Source organism: Gorilla gorilla, chromosome 11, assembly GCF_029281585.2.
Source record: "Gorilla gorilla gorilla isolate KB3781 chromosome 11, NHGRI_mGorGor1-v2.1_pri, whole genome shotgun sequence".
NCBI classification, from domain to species: Eukaryota; Metazoa; Chordata; class Mammalia; order Primates; family Hominidae; genus Gorilla; species Gorilla gorilla.
The window spans coordinates 62,830,439-62,848,861 of NC_073235.2; the positions used below are offsets into that span (position 1 = coordinate 62,830,439).

General features: G+C 38.8%; 1 protein-coding gene across 20 annotated transcripts in view; it reads right to left on the reverse strand.

The window, feature by feature from the left end:
- Positions 1–18,423, reverse strand: part of RBMS1 (RNA binding motif single stranded interacting protein 1) — a 219,175-nt gene that overhangs the window by 45,461 nt on the left and 155,291 nt on the right. For all 20 annotated transcript variants that reach the window (XM_031008639.3, XM_031008640.3, XM_031008638.3 and 17 more), the window contains exon 3: positions 419–477. In XM_031008639.3, the coding sequence (XP_030864499.1) occupies positions 419–477 (59 nt within the window). The remainder of the gene's footprint in view (positions 1–418; positions 478–18,423) is intronic.

The window sequence follows — 18,423 nt, forward strand, 5'->3', positions numbered from 1 at the left end:
ATTCTAATTAATAGAGCCAATTTGCACAATATGTAATCTTTTCAGTTCTTTAGTACAGTCCAATGGTCTTCAGTAAGCAGCTCTAATCTCCTCAGGCTCAGGAAAGAAAAGCTATTTTCTAACTCTACTCCCCTTTTAAAAGCAAGGGCTAAATGCCAACCCGTATTTTGCATGTTAACTCTACTGGCGTCAAATCTGGAATTCTGGCAAACTGCTAGCTGCTGTTGGGTTTGTAGCCAAAACCCAACCAGGGACAAATGTAAGTAATATGCTGACACTGTGCAAGACAGAAACTGGGTGATATATAAGATCTGGTTTTTAATAAAACGAAGGTGGTTTTGAAACCAAAGATCAGGTTTTAAATTCCATCATTTTTCTAAAGCTATCATTTACCAAATAACCAGCCAAGAAAACATACCTTTGCATTTGTTCGTTGTCTTATCCAAAATTGCCTTTGTGGAGACTATTTTCCCATATCTAAAAAAAAAAAAAAAAAAAAAAAGGAAAAAAGAAAAGAAAGAAAAATAAGTTATAAGGAACCCTTATTAATGCCTAAATCCAAAGAACACACATTCTTTTCAAACATCTGCAAACTTTAGAGTACAAAATGTTCTTTACTAAGAGACAGGAAATGAGAATTCTGAACTCAAAACTGAAAAAAAGGGAATGGCTAGGCCTCTTGTTTGAATTGTGGGATTGCAGTTTGAAGTTAAGCTCTGAAGAAATCAGGTACTTACCTGACAATCTTAGGACAGAAACATGGGATGTGGGCTCTATACCAAATATTTTCTTCTAATAACAGTATATCAGTGGTAAAATACAAAGCCAAATGCAAGGTTATAGAATTCTAACAGGAAAGTACTGTCCTATGATCCATACAGCTTTTATGAAATAGTAACAGGGGAAAGCTGCTTGCATTATTCTATTCATTTTGGTTCTGTGGACAGCATTGCAAGGCTCCATATCGCCACAGAAGGGCAGGTGTGTGCGCATGTTTATGTTTAGCACACTTAATGGTGTCAAACAGATCCTTTTTACTGAGGACTTTTATAACTGTTCATAAATACACTTATTTACACCACTTGTAACTCAGTAATAATAATTATACAGTAAACTCACTAACTTTGTGTGCATGCACATGTGTCTAAGAAACGGACAATCAAGAATATAATGAAGAAGAATATAAGAATTAATCAGGGATTAATCATTAATTTTATGAAGTTTCTATGAGAAATATGTTCAAATTCCTTTATGTGCCATAGATGCTGGGGAATATAGGAAAAATTAAGAACATTAAAATTTAGCATACTGCTACTGAAAACGAAGCGACAGTATAATGTAAATACGAACTGAACCCCACATTCTCTCCATAGTGGCCATACTATAAGGAAAAGCACTGTTATCTATGCTTGCCTTCTAAAAATTGAGGAAAAAAAATTTTGAAAGATAACTTTTAAAATTGTTTCTTAAAAATCAAAGTAAGGCTGGGCACGGTGGCTCACACCTGTAATCCCAGCACTTTGGGAGGGTGAGGCGGATGGATTACTTGTGGCCAGGAGTTCGAGACCAGCTTGGCCAACATGGCAAAACCCTGTCTCTACTAAAAATACAAAAATTAGCTGGGTATGGTAGTGCATGCCTGTAGTACCAGCTACTTGGGAGGCTGAGACAGGAGAACCGCATGAACTGGGGAGGCGGAGATTGCAGTGAGCCGAGATCGCACCACTGCACTCCACCCTGGGCGAAAGAGCAAGACTCCATCTCAAAAACAAAACAAAACAAATCAAATCAAAGTAAGACTCTGGGAAATGCACATAACTTACTTGATGCATCTGAGTCTCACGTTTCCTCATTTACAGTCTACTTTCCTAGACATTAACTTCAAAAATTCCACATTTGCTCTACTTTAATTTTCTCATGAATGATTTTGAGGACAAAAAGCATATTAAAATTTTTAGGAAATGGAAGTATTTTGTAGCATTTTAAACCACTGTGAATATTACACACTTGTATTTTATGCATTGAAACAAGCTGAAATATATTTATCTAGAAGAAAAAAAAATGGCTTGAGCCACTTCTCTCCTTCAGTTAATCTTCCTTATGTTCACTCCGTGTAATCATGTAATCAAATGATTACTAACTAGGCATGAAAGTAAAGATAATTTCAGGTTCAAATGACAATTACATCTAAGAGGCATAATGCTGCACAAACACCTTCAATTCCCTGTTGAGATTCTGAGCATTTTAACAATATTAACACAGATCACTAGGCTTACAAAGAAATAATCTATAAAAATCTACAAATGAGAAAAAAATAAGTGATTTAAAGACAACCTTTCAGCAACCATCTATCTACCTAGGTTACATGCTTGATATTTACCAGCTCCTATCGTTTGAATATTTCACCCATCCAAATCTCATGTTGGAATATGATTCCCAGCTGAGCATGGTGGCTCATGCCTGTAATACCAGCACTTTGGAAGGCCAAAGCCAGCGGATGGCTTGAGCCCTAGAGTTCGAGACCAGGCTGGGCAACACGGCAAAACCCCGTCTCTACCCTCCCAAAGCACAAAAATTGTCTGGGCATGGTGGTGCGGGGCCTATTGTCCCTGCTACTTAGGAGGCTGAGGTGGGAGGGTCGCTTTAGCCTGGGAGGCAGAGGTTGCAGTGAGCCACGATCTCGTCACTGCACTCCAGTCTGGGTGACAGAGTGAGACCATGTCTCAAAACAAAACAAAAACTCCCAATGTTGGAGATCAGGCTTAATGAGAGGTGTCTGGGTTGTGAGGGTGGATCCCTCAAGAATAGCTTGGTGCCATCCTTGTGGTAGTGAGTTCTTGCTCTATTAGTTCCGGTGAGAACTGGTTGTGCAAAGAGCCTGGCACCTCCTCTGTTTTCTTTCTCTATGTGATCTCTGCACATACCTTCTCCCCTTTGCCTTCTGCCAGGAGTGGAAGCTTCCTGAGGCCCTCACAAGCAGCAAGCGCTGATGCTGTGCTTCTTGTACAACCGGCAGAACTACGAACCAAATAAACCTTTTCTTTTAACAAAGTACCTAGCATAAGTATTCCTTTACAGGAACACGAAAAATGGACGAAGGCACCAGGACTCTCTCGTGTGCACAAGTCCTTGACAAAAGCACTTTTAGACCGTATCCCTGTTTCATACTTTTCCAAAAGCGGGGGGACGGTATGTATGACTCCAATTTGGGGTAAGGAGATTGAGAGTCACAGTGGTTAAGAGACTGCTCAAACTCTCAGAGTTCAGGGCATTTTGTAAATCAAACAGAAGAAAGGCTCATTTAGGAGAAGGAAGGTGAAGGGTTGGCCTTCGACACTTCTAGTTCTGCTTTCAACATTTAATGATGGGAAAGACAGGAAAAGGCATGGAGAAAGGGGAATGAGGAAGTAGGCAAAGAGAAAAGGCTCAGTAGTGCTGAATGCAAGCCCATGCCACACCCTCTCTCAGCTTGTTTGCTACATCTGGCATGAGTCCGCTCTGCCAGTGCACCTCCCTTCTCTGTGGCAGGTACTCCCCCATCTCATTCCATCTTTCACAGCCCTCTTTCAGGGGTTCTTTGCCCATTCAGCTTCCTCTTCTCCCTCCTTAACTAAGTACTTTCATCAAGTTTAATATTTGGTCTTCAACTGTTTCTTCTCTTAGGAAATTCATTCAGTGCCATGGTTTTAATTAATGAATCTCCTCTGATGCTGCTCAGTTCTTCCTTGTGTGTGTATGTGTTTTTTTAAAACTCACCAAAGCTTTGGTTTTTCTCTCTTCCTCTTTCTACTTAAATACCTTAATATTTTATTAGGGTTCTTAAATACCAGTGAAATATTTAAGTAGTGAAATATCAAGCCCACCACTTTCTAAATCTCATCTTCAATATTATCTCAAACATGGCTTTCCCTGTCTCTCTCCATATCTCTTTTCATTCACTAGCACTCACTCTCCCAATCTCCTACCAAGCTCGGGGTCCCTGTGCCACCACTAACTCAGTAATTCCTGAATCCAGGTGATCAATAACTCTTCCAAATTTTGTCTTTGATATGTTTCCAATCTTCACTTTCTCCCTTCACTGTTCCTAGACACATGCAAAAAACACATAATAGTTCTCCCTGCATCCAGCTTTTCAACCCTGTCTGTTGCATTAATTTACCTTAAATATCCCTTTAAACATCTCTCCATTACCTATTCTACCCATGCTTGAACTTGAAGAACTTGTTCAAACATTATCTTTTCCATGAAACTATCACTAATCTCTTCAACTATTTAGTTGGCAATTTTCTAAAAAACTAGAAAGGGCATGACATTTGTTGACTTCCTACTTATGTCCTAGACACTGTGCCAGGTACTTTGCATGTATGCTTTTATTTAATTAACTTCACAACAATCTTATGAGGTAGGTGTTATTATTCCCATTTGTGCATATGAGAAAACAAAAAGCTCATACAAGTTTTGAGCATTACACCTTGCCTGAAATCCCAGAGCTCAAAAATGAGTAAATTTTCATGGCAACTTATCAATGACATGATTTTGAGAAACAATGCCCTCTGAGTATGGAAGAAGAAGGGTAATGGAAGGTCTGTACGGTACTCAAATATTCATTTTCCAAGCACAGGACATTTTTTACTCATTTGTTTTAAACATAAGAAATAAACACGTGGCTTATGGTTGAAAGAGGGATAACAAGACAGAGGATGGTGAGTAGAAAAAGAGTGATTTCTGACATTTATCAGTTTTACTTTCTATTGTGGTTTTCCTTGCAAGTTGTGGAGTAAGACTGAAAGACTGTGATTTCACAGAACATCAGAAACGGATTCCACTCTGTCTGTGGGGCAGCTGCATACTGGCCTTCTGCAAACAAGTGGCACAGGAAGCTGCTTATTTGGATTTACCTAAGGTGCTGAAGGGCTTCTCTTTCCTAAAATATTCTTCTTTTGGGCTGTCCACTCAATTATACCACTTCCAGCACAAGAGGCTCCCATTAAAATACAGACCCCAGAACTAGAAGATGCAACCTTTGAAATCCGTCAGGCCCTAGCTAAGTTAGCTCCTCAGTGGGCAACTTGGATATCTTATTGCGGCAATGGAGTATAGAACCAGTAGTTTTTGATGTCATGACAAAAGAGCCAGGAAAGGTCCAGATCTAGAATATGAGGAGGAGCCATATATCAAATGGCACCTCAGGGACTGGGATAAGGAGTGGGAGGGTTCACAGCAGTCATCATCTCTCTCTACTCATTTTACTTGCAGTAAGATTTAAAGTGAGGGGTGAGGGGGAGCTGTTATAGACAGTTAACGTTTAATCTAATTCTGTTGTCAATCACCAATGCCTGTAAGAGTAACAGACATCTGGGTACAAATTCATAAAGCAACCAGATCTTCACCTCCCCTTGCTCCTATCTGTAGCTTAATTTTTTTTTTTTTTTAAATCATCGGCCAGGCACGGTGGCTCACGCCTGTAATCCCAGCACTTTGGGAGGCTGAGGTGGGCGGATTGCTTGAGCTTAGAAGATCGAGACCAGCCTGGGCAATGTGGCAAAACCCCCTCTCGACAAACAATACAAAAATTAGCTGGACGTGGTGGTGCACGCCTGTAGTCCCAGCTACTTAGGAAGCTGAGGTGGGAGGATCACTTGGGCCTGGGAGGCAGACGTTGCAGTGAGCCAGGACTGCGTCACTGCACTCCAGCCTGGGTGACAGAGTGAGACCCCCTGTTTAAAAAAAAATCACTGTTACGGAATAGGGACATATGATGTACTAGGAGAAACAGGCCTCCTGACTGGCGGAATTCACACTCTAAGGACACTAAGAAAGTGCATGACCAAACAGCACGATGTAGAATTTCATGAAAAACAAACAAACAAACAAACAAAAACAACTGGGACTATGAAGATTCTTTGGATTTCATCTGGCTTCAAAGTAACTGGGTTAGACCACAGCCCCAGCTACCCAGATTATAATATTCTTTGCTAGAGTAGATAATCCACTCCAGAGCAAGCTCTGACAGCAAAAAGATGAAGAGTAATTAAGAGACATGACTATATAATAATATGAATTTCAAAGGGAGAGGATAACAGGTAAAAGCTCATGTTCAAACCTCTTGGCCCAAGTGAGCTTGGCTAATAAAACCTTTTACTTAGAATTTACTAAAACTTCTTTAGTTTACACCACAGTTTTACTCATTTCTTTCTTTCCATTTAGATCTCCTCTTTCATCTGCTACAATATAAAATGTAGGTATATCTCAGTTTGCACTTAGTATATAAAGCTTAATTTTCTCCTCTGCCTCTATCACTTAGTTCCTCCTAAATTCCACCTTTTTGGTAATTTATATTACAAAAGAAACACAAGCTTATTGTACTTAGAAGACGAAAAGTAGGTTGAAAAATTAAAATCACCTGAAGTCCTGGATATGATTATTGGTGCATATCATTATAGACTTTATCCACTGGCACGTACAAATGTATAAACGTATGTGTGTGCGTGCAAGCATGCGCGCGCGTGCACGCACACACACACAATTTTCCTGTGTGCTAGGGAACGTGCAGCTTTTGAAGAGTCCAGGTTATAAGCCAAAGCTCTGGAGAGTGGCGTCCACTCCAACCACCACCAACAGATGGCGACAATGGTTGTTAAGTTATTTTAATACTGGTCATTTCAGTTGTAAATTCATTTAAGGCACATGGGGTCATTTGCAGTGCTTGTGCTAGTTTTAGAATATTTTATGAATATTATTAAACCTGAAAACACAATGGGTGTGTTTAAAACAACAGTAAAAAAAAAGTGATATGCATAAACAAAAAAGATACTTTAACTTTGAGAAAGGGCAGAATATTGCTCATGCATATAGAATGATAGTTTTCATAATAGCTGCTCCTGAAGGACAAACGGGGATTCACACATCCCGTAAAAGACGCTGTGCCTATGTATATGACCATAATTAGCAAGTAGGAGGGACAGGGGATTGAAATGAGAAAAAGAAGAGAAAAATAAAACATCAACATCAGAAAACTTATGACCTCGTGAGTTAATTCAGGGGAATGATAAAAGTAATTACTTACAGGTATACAGCTCCTACTCTATGCCAGGCACTATTCTAAGCGAGATATATATATATATATATATACACACACATATATATATACACACACATATATATACACACACACATATATATACACACATATATATATACACACACACATATATATATATATGCGCCAATTATTTTAATCTTCATAATCTTTTGGGGAGGTGGAGTATTACTCCTACTTTGTAGATGTGAAACTCAGGAGCAGAGTCAGTAAGGGACGTATTCAAGGTTACACAACTAAGTAGCAAAGATGGGAGGTAGAACGTTTGCTTTGGAGTTTAAAGGCCAAGCATGTTGACAGCTATGGAAACTTGGGTCACCAACCACAGATTGTGCCACAGATTGAAAGTAATTCCCAGTTTGACTCTGCACACAGCTCCAAAAGAGTAAGGAGATGAGGGGTGGACTCTGTAATTGCTAAGGTCCTTAAGACAGATGCTGATGACATTCAGGAAGAAGTTACCTGACTAAAGACCTTCTGGATACATGACATTGGTCTATCTTGGAATGACATGCCCAGTAGAGCATATACCTCAGTGAGGGGGTCGGCAGGACTGGCTTTAAAGCTTAAAAGGAATAACTAAGGTATCTATTTGAGGGAAATGAATTTGAGGACTACAAGCCAAACCCCCTCTTGTTATTTTGGAGTTGCTGGGAAAAAAGAAAAAATACAATACGCGTCCTCACACATGTACACACAGATGAATGCAGTTTTCTAACTCACTTTTTTGGCTGCTTTGTTTTTTCAATGGCCTCCCAGACAAAGGGGATTTCCTAAAACTTGCTTTAGCTCTTTCAACAGTGGTTGGATAGGGGAAGGAACACGAAGTATACATTACGTCTGTTTAGCAAATAAAGTTTTTTTGGAGAATGAGGCCTAAAAATAGTAGAAAGGGTCATTACCCATGTTATTGTGAATTCTCACTACCTGGAATAATTCAGCTGGTTATATTTCCTTTATTTACTTGGCATGTAAAGTGGTATTTGGAGATGAGATAGAAGATGTAAAAATTTATTAGGCAATCAAAATCAAGTAAATTTTATATGACATTTACCTCTTTTGCCCTGATGATTTTCAATGTTTCTACTTCCAAGACACAAAAATTAAGGGTACAGAAAGATATTCCCCATTCCATTTGGTTGTTCTGGCCTAACTCTTACATTAGATAACTGCCCCTTCCACTTGTGTTATATGGCTGAGTGTACCTTTGTGAATAAAAGATTCCTGGTGTATGTAGCTGGAATTGAAGCCAGGGCTTAAAGGAGAATGCTTGGCAAGAAAAGCTACTGCAGACCTAAAGGTCAGAAACAACTGAAAACCAGGCGCTGAAGGTGAAGGGATTACGGGAAAGATAAGTACAGTCAAGAAAGGAGAGATCACACCAAGAAATCAACTCAAAAATATTTATAGCATGTTTACAGTATGCCCTTTCAAGGCCTATGAAAAATACAGCAGATGCCACACCTACCATTAAGGAGGACAGTCCTTTGGGGTATGTAAAAAACTTTTAATACTAAAAAATAACTAAAAATATGAGACCCTGTATGATGTATGCTAAATAAAGGAGGCATAAACATAGAGGGAAGGTCAAGTTGAGTAAGAAAAACTGGAGAAAACAAAAATCTAGGTGGGCTCTGTAGGACAATAAAGAATCTAATGCAAACCTATGTAGTGAGTTATGGAAGCTTAAGTCTCCAAAAGTCTTGGAGGACTCTGCATTCTAAGAAAAGGACAGAGAGAACAGAATAAGACTGGAGGATTTGGAACTGTAGAATGAAATCACAAGAGCAATTATTTTAGTAAGATTAACGAAAATTTTTGTCCAGGATTAGCAGAGAGAGATGCCACATTTTATTTATTTTCTTGCTTTTTGTACTTTGGCAATAACACTTAAGTTCAAGAAATTACAATGAGGGATGACGAGACAGAGGGGGTGAATGGAAAGGCTCTACAGGGCAGGAGAGATTAAAGACAAAGGATTTCTTTGAAGAAGTCTTAAATGCTTAACTTGACATCTGAGAAAAATAATCCATGGTATCTGTGCAATGGAAAGCCAGTGGCTTGTCTCTGTGAATTTAGAAGATGGGGAAAAAGAATCACAAAGTTCACTTTTCTGAACTGTCCTGGAAAGGAAAACAATTTCAGCTCCAGCCACAGATGCAAAGCCTGCAGATTTGAGGTGATTTAGCAGAAGTTCAGACAATCCTCATGTGGTCTAACTCTCAGCTAGCCTAGCTGCCCTATAGCATGTGAGCTGATGAAGACTGAATTACAGAAGCATTGGGACAAAGTTATCACATTTTTTCAAGAGAAGATACAGACATCTACATACTTGATTTTTCATAACTTTGAAATTTTCAGATCAACATATCCTTTGAGAGTACAAATGAAACTGGTCATCTCTACCCAGATTTTGAGACTAATAACCTTTTCTCACTAAATTGAGAATCATTCCTGTTAATGTCTTACCAACATGCCTGGGTGAATCCATTATAAATAGTATATGAAGGTAACAATTGATGCTGTTTACTGTATGTATAACTTGGACTAAAAGATTCATATAAAACACTAAAACTACCTCATTAAAAATCGCTAAGATGTATTTTTTTGCCATAGTCTATGAAAAACGTATCACCTCTCTTCTAAATAAAAGAGCATATTATAAAGCATTTGATTTATTACACAGACTTGCTATTATAGTTTAGTATCAAGTCTATTATGATCTGCAATCAAGGTAAAGTAGCTTTACATTATTTTATGGTCTTTTAAGAGCACATTGCACACAAAAGGTCATTTACATTATCTTATGACAATATTTTTACCACAAGTCACTGTACTGCAGCACGTAAGGATGCAGTCACAGATGGCCAGACCCAAATTAGTGCTCCCGAGTACTAACATGTCAGAGGAAAATAATATGTGCCGAAAATGAAACCCAGAATTTTGCAAGTAAAATGTATATTATCTATCATAAAAATGAATCCCTAAATGTCTCAAACACTGATTAATGTCCAACTTTTAAAGCAAAGGCAATTTGATCATAGAAAGTGGCCTTCTATTTCTGAATTGAATTTATGAACTGACAATAATTATTTCTTAAATTTTCTTCCTCTCCCACCAAAACCTGTAATGTATTTTCTTTGCTTTGACAGTGTCACCCTTGTGTTTATATACTACTTAACTTTACTGAAACATAAGGAAGACAATGTTATAATGGAAAGAAGAGAGAGTTGCCACCAGAGAGACCATATCAAGTGCTGATATGGCCAATGGGCAGCCCTGTGACTCTGGTGTAGTTAGTTGCCTGGCCTCAGGATCCTCATCTGTAAAGTTGTATGATAATGTCTCCCTCACAGCACTGTTATAAATGACCACTACGGTGCCTGACATATAATGAATATTCAATGACTAATAAGTGTTATTCTTTTCTCCCATACCCTTCAATTAAGGGCACTTCTAATTACTTGAGACTTGAGAGCATTTACCTAGACTACCTTCTTACCCTAATATCAATGTGATCCAATGTGGCAAAATATTGAGAAAAGAGAGGCACAACTTTTTTGTAACTTTTCAGCACAGTTTTTTTTTTTTCATATTGTAACCTCTCAACATACATTGGTTTGAGTGAATAAAATATAAACATGTAATATGATTTTCCCCCCAAAAGTGTTTGGTGTGGGGAACTGGCAGCAGTGAGGAGAAGGGAAATACATTTTGCCTTAGAAAATGAATATGACCTTATAGTTTATGCCAATTTAGCTCATAAAATCACAGGAGGGAAGCAAGGCAATTTAGGAACTTAAAATGGAATAAAAAATTAGCACCCTCCCCCCGCCCCCAACACCACAGAAACAAAACTATAAGGGGCTGGGGTGGGGCGGAACGTGTGCAAAAAACCCAGAAAAGCTTTCGTTTCTAAACTGTTTTTCAAGTGTCTCTAAATTTGTCACTCCTTTTAAAGTAAATCACACAACTGGAAATCTTACACACACATACACAACCAGATAACTGTGTCAGAATCTGTAGAAAGTGAATGCATTAAACTCCCTCACTGAAAACCATAAATGACTGCTTCATTCAAAACAAGAACAGCGTGACAGACAATAAAAGTAAACATCCTCTCTGAAGCAAAACAGAGTTATCTGAAGCTATTAAAACAGTGTGCAAAATTACCTAGAAATTTCTCTTGATTCTGATACAAGCTAAAAAGGCAAGAGTCAAATTGGACATTTCTTCGACTGAACACTAATGCTGGCTTTGATCCAAAACACTCAACCAGCATATTGATTTTCAAACGTAGTCCATCCTTTTCTCAAGTAATAAATCCTGACTGCCCTGTGACCTTGAAAAGCCAGTCTGAAGAACGGACTGACAAGGAAAATGATATCTATTTTACTCACTTCAGCTCTAAAAAATTTGGGGATAGGATATAAACATATCCCTAGTAAAAGACACACTTGGACTGTATAAGCAAGGGAATGCTACCACAGCCTGCCAGCAGAGTTGACGTTTCTAAACTTAGACGTTTGGCTCAAAGGTCACTTGTGACAATGGTTACAGCTGTAAGAGCGGATCTGATGGAAAAGGATACATAGCCCCCCGTATTGATTTCTTACTGGTTTGTCTGCAAACTACCCTGTCCTTAGATACTGCAGATAAAGATGAGCAATCACTGCGGAGGTAGGATAGTACGGCTCCAAAAATTCAGAATCTTGAAACTCAAGAAAATCAGAGAGGAATTATCTTTATATGAAAACACGTAACTATAAAGAGCACCAAATGCTGTAAAATTACTTTAGTATCAGTTTCTCACAATTGCCATATCCCAAACGAAGGTAAACATGCCTTACCCTCAATAGAGCTTGAATCCACTGTTTTCCAGATAATGATGTTCTTCTGCTTGTAGTTGGCAAGTCTAGGGTCTGGGTATGGAGATCAGGGCTAAAAGTGCTTCTTATCTATATGATTGTCAGTAAGCATTTACCAATCTTGTTTTGAGAAACCTTGCATAATAGGAGAGCTGTTGATAGGATGGCAAAATGCTATTCAGATTCCTTAAAAAACAAAAAAACTAGATTCTAGAAACTAAAGGCAGATAAGACCAATGTTGATCTGAGGCAAAATTCTAGATTGGATTAGTAAATAGAAGGTCAGAGACACTTATGAAAAGAACAAGTACTAGCAAAGTCCTTAAGAGCAAGTCATGACACCTTAATTTTAGACTTGTAACCTCCAGAACTGTAACAACATTAAACTTTTGCTATTTCTACTTTGGGGGGTGGTGAGAAAATCAGGGCTGCTTAGGAATGTTACATAATGTATTCTGATTTGAGTTAAATAAAAAAATCATTATTTGCTCATACATCAGATGAAGAAACCTGGGAAGATGAAATGTGGCTTGAGTGAGTGGGTAACTGGATGAACGAGTGATTGAGTTGTCAACTGTTGGTTAGCGGTCATGGTGAACACGAAGGGAGGCATCTGGGGATATGCCATATAGCTCTGTTCTTGGCCAGCACTTGTAAAAGACATTTTAAACAATGACATAAATCAGGTCATTGGTGGCACACTTATCAAATATATAAATGTCCCAAAGCTCAGGGGGATGGTGAATGTAAGATGACAGAATTAACACTTCCAATTACTTCAACAGGCTAGAATGAATACTTAGCCAAAGTCAATAAAATAACATTCACTAGGGAAAAATAGGTCTTATATATAAGTTCCAAAGGGGCAAAATCAACTGTACAAATTTAGAAAAAGCCTTGGCTTGTTCACATGAAAATATCTGTTTTTTTTGTTTGTTTGTTTGCTTTTGATTAAGCACAAGTTCAAGTTCCCAGAATAACTAAAATATAGGTTGCACTGAAAAAAAAAAAAAAACAAATGAGCCGATCATAGAAAGACACTATGCTCTTGGGCCTTTCTGCTCACCATTCTCCAACACTCACTGTTATGGGTTGAACTGTGTTCCCCCAAAAGATATGTGGAAGTCCTATGCCCCAAGACCTCTGAAGGTGATCTTATTTAGAAACAGGGTCTTTGAAGATGTAGTCAAGTTAAGATGAGTCTCTCAGGGTAGGCCCTAATCCAGTGTGACTATTGTCCTCATAAGAGGGAGATGTGAACAGAGACACATGGGGAGAAGGCTGTGTGAAAACGGAGGCAGAGATTGGAGGGAGAGATTCCTGCAAGCCAGGAACTTACTAAGGATTGCTGACAAACTACCAAAGCTGGAAGAGGTAACGAAGCATGTTCCCCCACAGGTTTCAAAGGGAGCATGGCCCTGCTGACACCTTAATTTTGGACTTCTAGCCTCCACAACCGTAAGACAGTAACTATTAGTTGTTTTAAGCTACCCAGGTTGTGGTACTGTGTTACAGCAGTCTTAACAAATGAATAAAACTCCAGCCAGCTTGCCTGTATATCGCTATACAGGTCCCTGTCCTGCCCTGCTCCACCTTAATTTACTGCCCTTTAAGATTTTCCTTTACCAGGGAAATTTAGCATCTTTCTGCAAGACTCAGTTTAATGGCATTCTCTAGCATTTTCTGACCTTCCCTGGCTGAGCTGAGTGCTGTCTCTGCACTCTGCCCATGGCATCCTGTCCACGCAGCATCTTGGTGCAGCAATCAGCACACTGCTACATTATCTGGATGGCTGTCATCCCCATTAGGTGTGTGCCCTTGGACTGTGTGTTTTCCTCCTTGTATATGAGGCCTCAGCATAGTGCCTGAAAATAATAAACATTTGACATTCAGAAGAAAGGAGTGGAGGAATAAATAAATAAGACAGCCAGTTTTCATGAAGTGTTTTCTACATTGAATGCAATTATTCTAAACATCTCCTTTAACCTGGTCTTCTGAGCTCTTTCAGAAGAGAGTAAGCACCATAAACAAAGAGCTAGAAATTACATCCTACAAGGAAGGAACAGCTGGAGGTCTTACCGATGCTTACCTAGAAAAGGAAAGACTATAAAGCAGGCCTTTCCAAGAACTGGAGTCGAGTGTTTGCAGTCACTAGCAGTTTTCTAGCAGAACTAGCCTGGGTCAGGGAGGGTGCTGCAGAGCAGGGTTTCACAAAAACTAACCTGGGGAAAGATGATCACCACTGTGTCAGCAGAAAAATAGGTGCCATGGATTTGTCAAAAAATTAAGTTCGATTATGTACTTCTAATTTTTTTGGTAGTGAAATGGTCTTTCTTTTTAAGAAAGAGTGATAAAAGATGGTGGTTGTTGGAGTTTGTGTTCTTTTTTGACTCTATGCTGGATCCCTAACCCTAATTATTTTTGTTTAGTTTACTGGTCCTTAAAATCTAAAAATCTAGGAAACTACTAAAATATGGTGGGTTGGGGATAGAGGCTTTGATATCCCTGCTTTGAAAGAGGACTGGACATCTTGTCGATACAAGATGAATGTCAGTAAATATAATGATTACATGTACAGAATTACTGAGTAAAAGAATAGCGGCAAAGATACCTTTTAAAAACCACACCTCACAGCATTCAATTTATTTTAATTTCAAGTTATAAACTGGGACAAAAACGGCCCAATACAATTTTGTAAAATCTTGTATGAATTGACCATGCCACAAACAAAAATCCACATAACGGAAAAAAAAAAAATCAAACAACAGGGAGAGGCATCTGATTAGCTTTTCTCCTTCTCATTCTCTCTGGGATTCAGCTGAAGTGAGCATGTTATCAGCAATGATGCCTCCTCACACTTCCTGTGACTATCCCGCTGAATTAGCAGAACACAACCCCTCCACTCCCCTGACTTCCTGCTTCCTTTCCCGCTTTGTTCAGGGCTTACTTAACTTTGTATGCTTAAATGGTCAGGGTCAAAATGGGTCCTGAACATCCATGCAGGATTTTACAGGTCTGTCAAAAGACCCCTCAGAGCCAAAAAGGAGTGAATCCTCCAAGGGGAGCTGAGATCCTAGTGATACTAGAAAATCACTGAAGACATGGGGTCAAAGCATGGAACCAGAAAGCTTCTTTACATGACATGGTTTTATATATATATATAAAGTATGTTTTTTATACATATATTTTATATAATGTTTTATATACATAAAACATACTTTATGTGTATAAATGTATACACATGAGTGTGTTTATACAGACATACACATACACTCATATGTGCATATGTCTATACACACACATACATAAAATAAGTATAAACTATTTTATACTTTAAACAGTAAATGTACCAGCTCTGGCATTAAAATGGGATTCAAGACGTAAGGCAACCCAGGTGGAGGTGAGTTCACTCTTTGCAGACCTCACCCCAGAGGCTGCTGGGTGATGATGGAGGTGGGGGCAGAAAGGGCAGGTGGGCTTTCTTTGAGATCGAGTTGACGGAAAGGCAGGGATATGAAATGATTATCTCTCCTGTGTTATTTGAGAAATACGTATTATAAATCATCTATATTGTGATCCTAATAATAATAATTCCCATTCTCTTGTTAGGAACACAGTATGTGTTGTAGAATGGAGGTACAATAAATGATACAGTCCTGAAGAAAACTTATGTGCCCTTTCCCACTACTTAACTGCTCAGAGCAGCTCAACTTATCAAAATATTTGTTTTGTTTTACCTGGGTCAGCCCCCACCAGGCCAGCCTGGGACCCTTCCACAGGCCAGTCCCTGTTCCAAACCACATCCAGAAGAAGGTGATAATGACCTCCTTAACACCCAAGCCTGCACTGGGCTCAGTAATTGCTCCAGGCCCCTGCTTGTTTCCTCTCACAAACACCTTAACTCAGAAGGAAGGCAGGGAACGGCTTGAAGCTGAAGCTCATTTCCTAGACCTAACTCCAAGCTCTTCCCAAACCACACACTTCACTGATGGAGCCAATAAGACAGGAACGGGGCAAGTGAAGTATGGGATGGGTGGTGGAGAGTAATAAGCACTTCTAGGTCCATTAAATGAAAAATCAAATTTCCTTCTAGTGGCTGAGCATAAAACAGAAGAAACAATCATAGAAGAATCAGAGAGATGTTATGATGGAAACTCAGGAGATAACAAACCCGTTTTTCTAAAACCAACAAGTACTTCAGAGAGATGAAGCCCCATAACATTTCAGCATGAACTCCAGTGAACTTAAAAAAAAAAAGAGATAAAAAGTGCATTCATTTTAAATGCATGAAAACATGAGTGGTACAGCACTTATTCTAGTACCACAGACATGAGATGCCCATATTTATAAATCCTTTTTTTGACAATGATTATTTTGAGAACTCAGTTCTATCAACATTTTCATTCTTTCTAATGAGGAAATCCTCCATCAATGTTCATAGAGCATTTATCTATAGTACTTAAAGATTTCCATTTAGCTGACACAACATTATGTAAGGAGATTTTGCAGAAAAGGAGAATAAGATGTAGTAATGCATTTTAGGTGCTCAACAAAATATTTTTGAGTAACCATATGAGCTAACAGAAGGAGAATTTGTTATTTCTAATGAGTTTAGCAATGAATATGTGGGCAGTTAGAGTAAAAACCAGGAGAGAGCTATGACAAGTACTTGACTTCTATGACAAAGTTTTAAAAGTACTGTCACATTTGACACATTATCTCATCCAAGCCTGTGGCAACCTGGCAAAGGCAGTACCATTAATCCTGTTCAACAAGGAAGGAAACTAAGGCAGAGGGGACAAGTGACTCATCTTTCCCCACTGCACTGCAGTTGAAAGAAACCAGAAAAGAAAATCAGGTTATTTGGTAGGTCCTCAGTAACGAGTCTGAGTCAGGTTCCACTGGAGCTCTTTGAGTAGCCACTTCCAGTGACTATGTGTGTTAAGGAAACTGTTGGCTAAGAAGGGAAGAGATCATTACCAGAGCCAAGAATGGACCCGAGCCAGGAGGAATGTATGAAGCCAAGGAAATAATGCAACACAGCCCCCTTCTTTAGGGAGATGAAACAGAAAAAGTTCAACCTAAAATTCAACCCTTTAGTCACCATTCCAGGCTAAGTTTAAATCACAAGTTTTAAATGTATACTAATATGAGTAGAGACTTGAAGTGATTCTGGGGGAAAACACAACCCAAAACGATAGTTTTTGAGACAAACACTTAAAGCTATAATGGACACCTAAGATTTAGTATCCTGAAATGTGAAAAAAAAAAGGGATATTTATCTCAGAAACAAAAAGGTCAAAACCCTTCAGCTCATCACATAATAAAAGCAAAGTAATGAGGATTAAAATCTGTTCCAATCAACCCTGCAGAAGAAAGAGGATGATATGTTTAGAATCTAAAGAATATGGTTTGTACACACAAGCTCAACAGAGAGAGAGAAATGATTCCTGGAGAAATGGCATGTGGTGGACCTATCCACCACTTGAAAAGGGGATGAGAGAATGCATAAAACATCATTTAGGGGGAAATTTTTTAAATGTATTTTATTATCAAACTAATGAACCAAGTGAAAAAATGCAAAGGTATAATGATTTGCAGGAACATCAAGCTCCTACTCAGAATATGGAGTAGCTGGGAGAAGGAGGGTGGCAAAGCAATGTCTGGCAGCATCTGATTCACCAATGGGCTGAGATGCTCTTACTGTTACACCATGTAGCAAACCCAGACATGACAGTTACAGGACAGCAAACTCCTAGAGAACTGTTCAAATTGTTGTGTGTAAAAAATGTTAATGTGCTGGAGACAACAGTGACAATCAATTTCATAAGACCAACTCGTTCCTGCTCTCGCTAAACGAAAAGAAGGAAAGCTAAAGTGTGTTTGGGTTTTCTTTTCATTTGTTCTCAAGTTCAGGAAGCACAGAACAGATTTTCGTAGAATCTTGGCTAATTGGACTTACAATCCTGATGTAACTGTATCCCATATAGTCATGCCAATTAAAAACTTCCCAGTCGAGAAGGACTCTTTTCCCCAGGATCTTCATTATATACTTCCAAAACTACATGTAATGTTAACTGTTCTTAGCTTCCCTTCGTGTCTAGGGCACATTTACGGATTGGTTCCCACAGGATTCATCCTGCCAGGTATTCTGTGCATTTTTAATTATTTGTTTCTTATGGTCTTCACAGCTGACAAAGAGGACCATTCATTAAAAGTATAATTTGGAATGGTCACTGAGTCTGATACTCTTCTGCATAGACTGCAAATTAATTCAAACCTTTAGCCAAAGTGGGTTAGGATAAGCTGTCCTTCATCATTTTCTCCTGTTATTTTACACTGAGCAGCTCATGTCAGGGTGTGAAATTTAGGTGTGTTCCCTTTTCTAATAGAGATAACACACACTATCAAATTGGCAAAGATAACAACAACAACAAAAACAAAAAGTGAAAAATC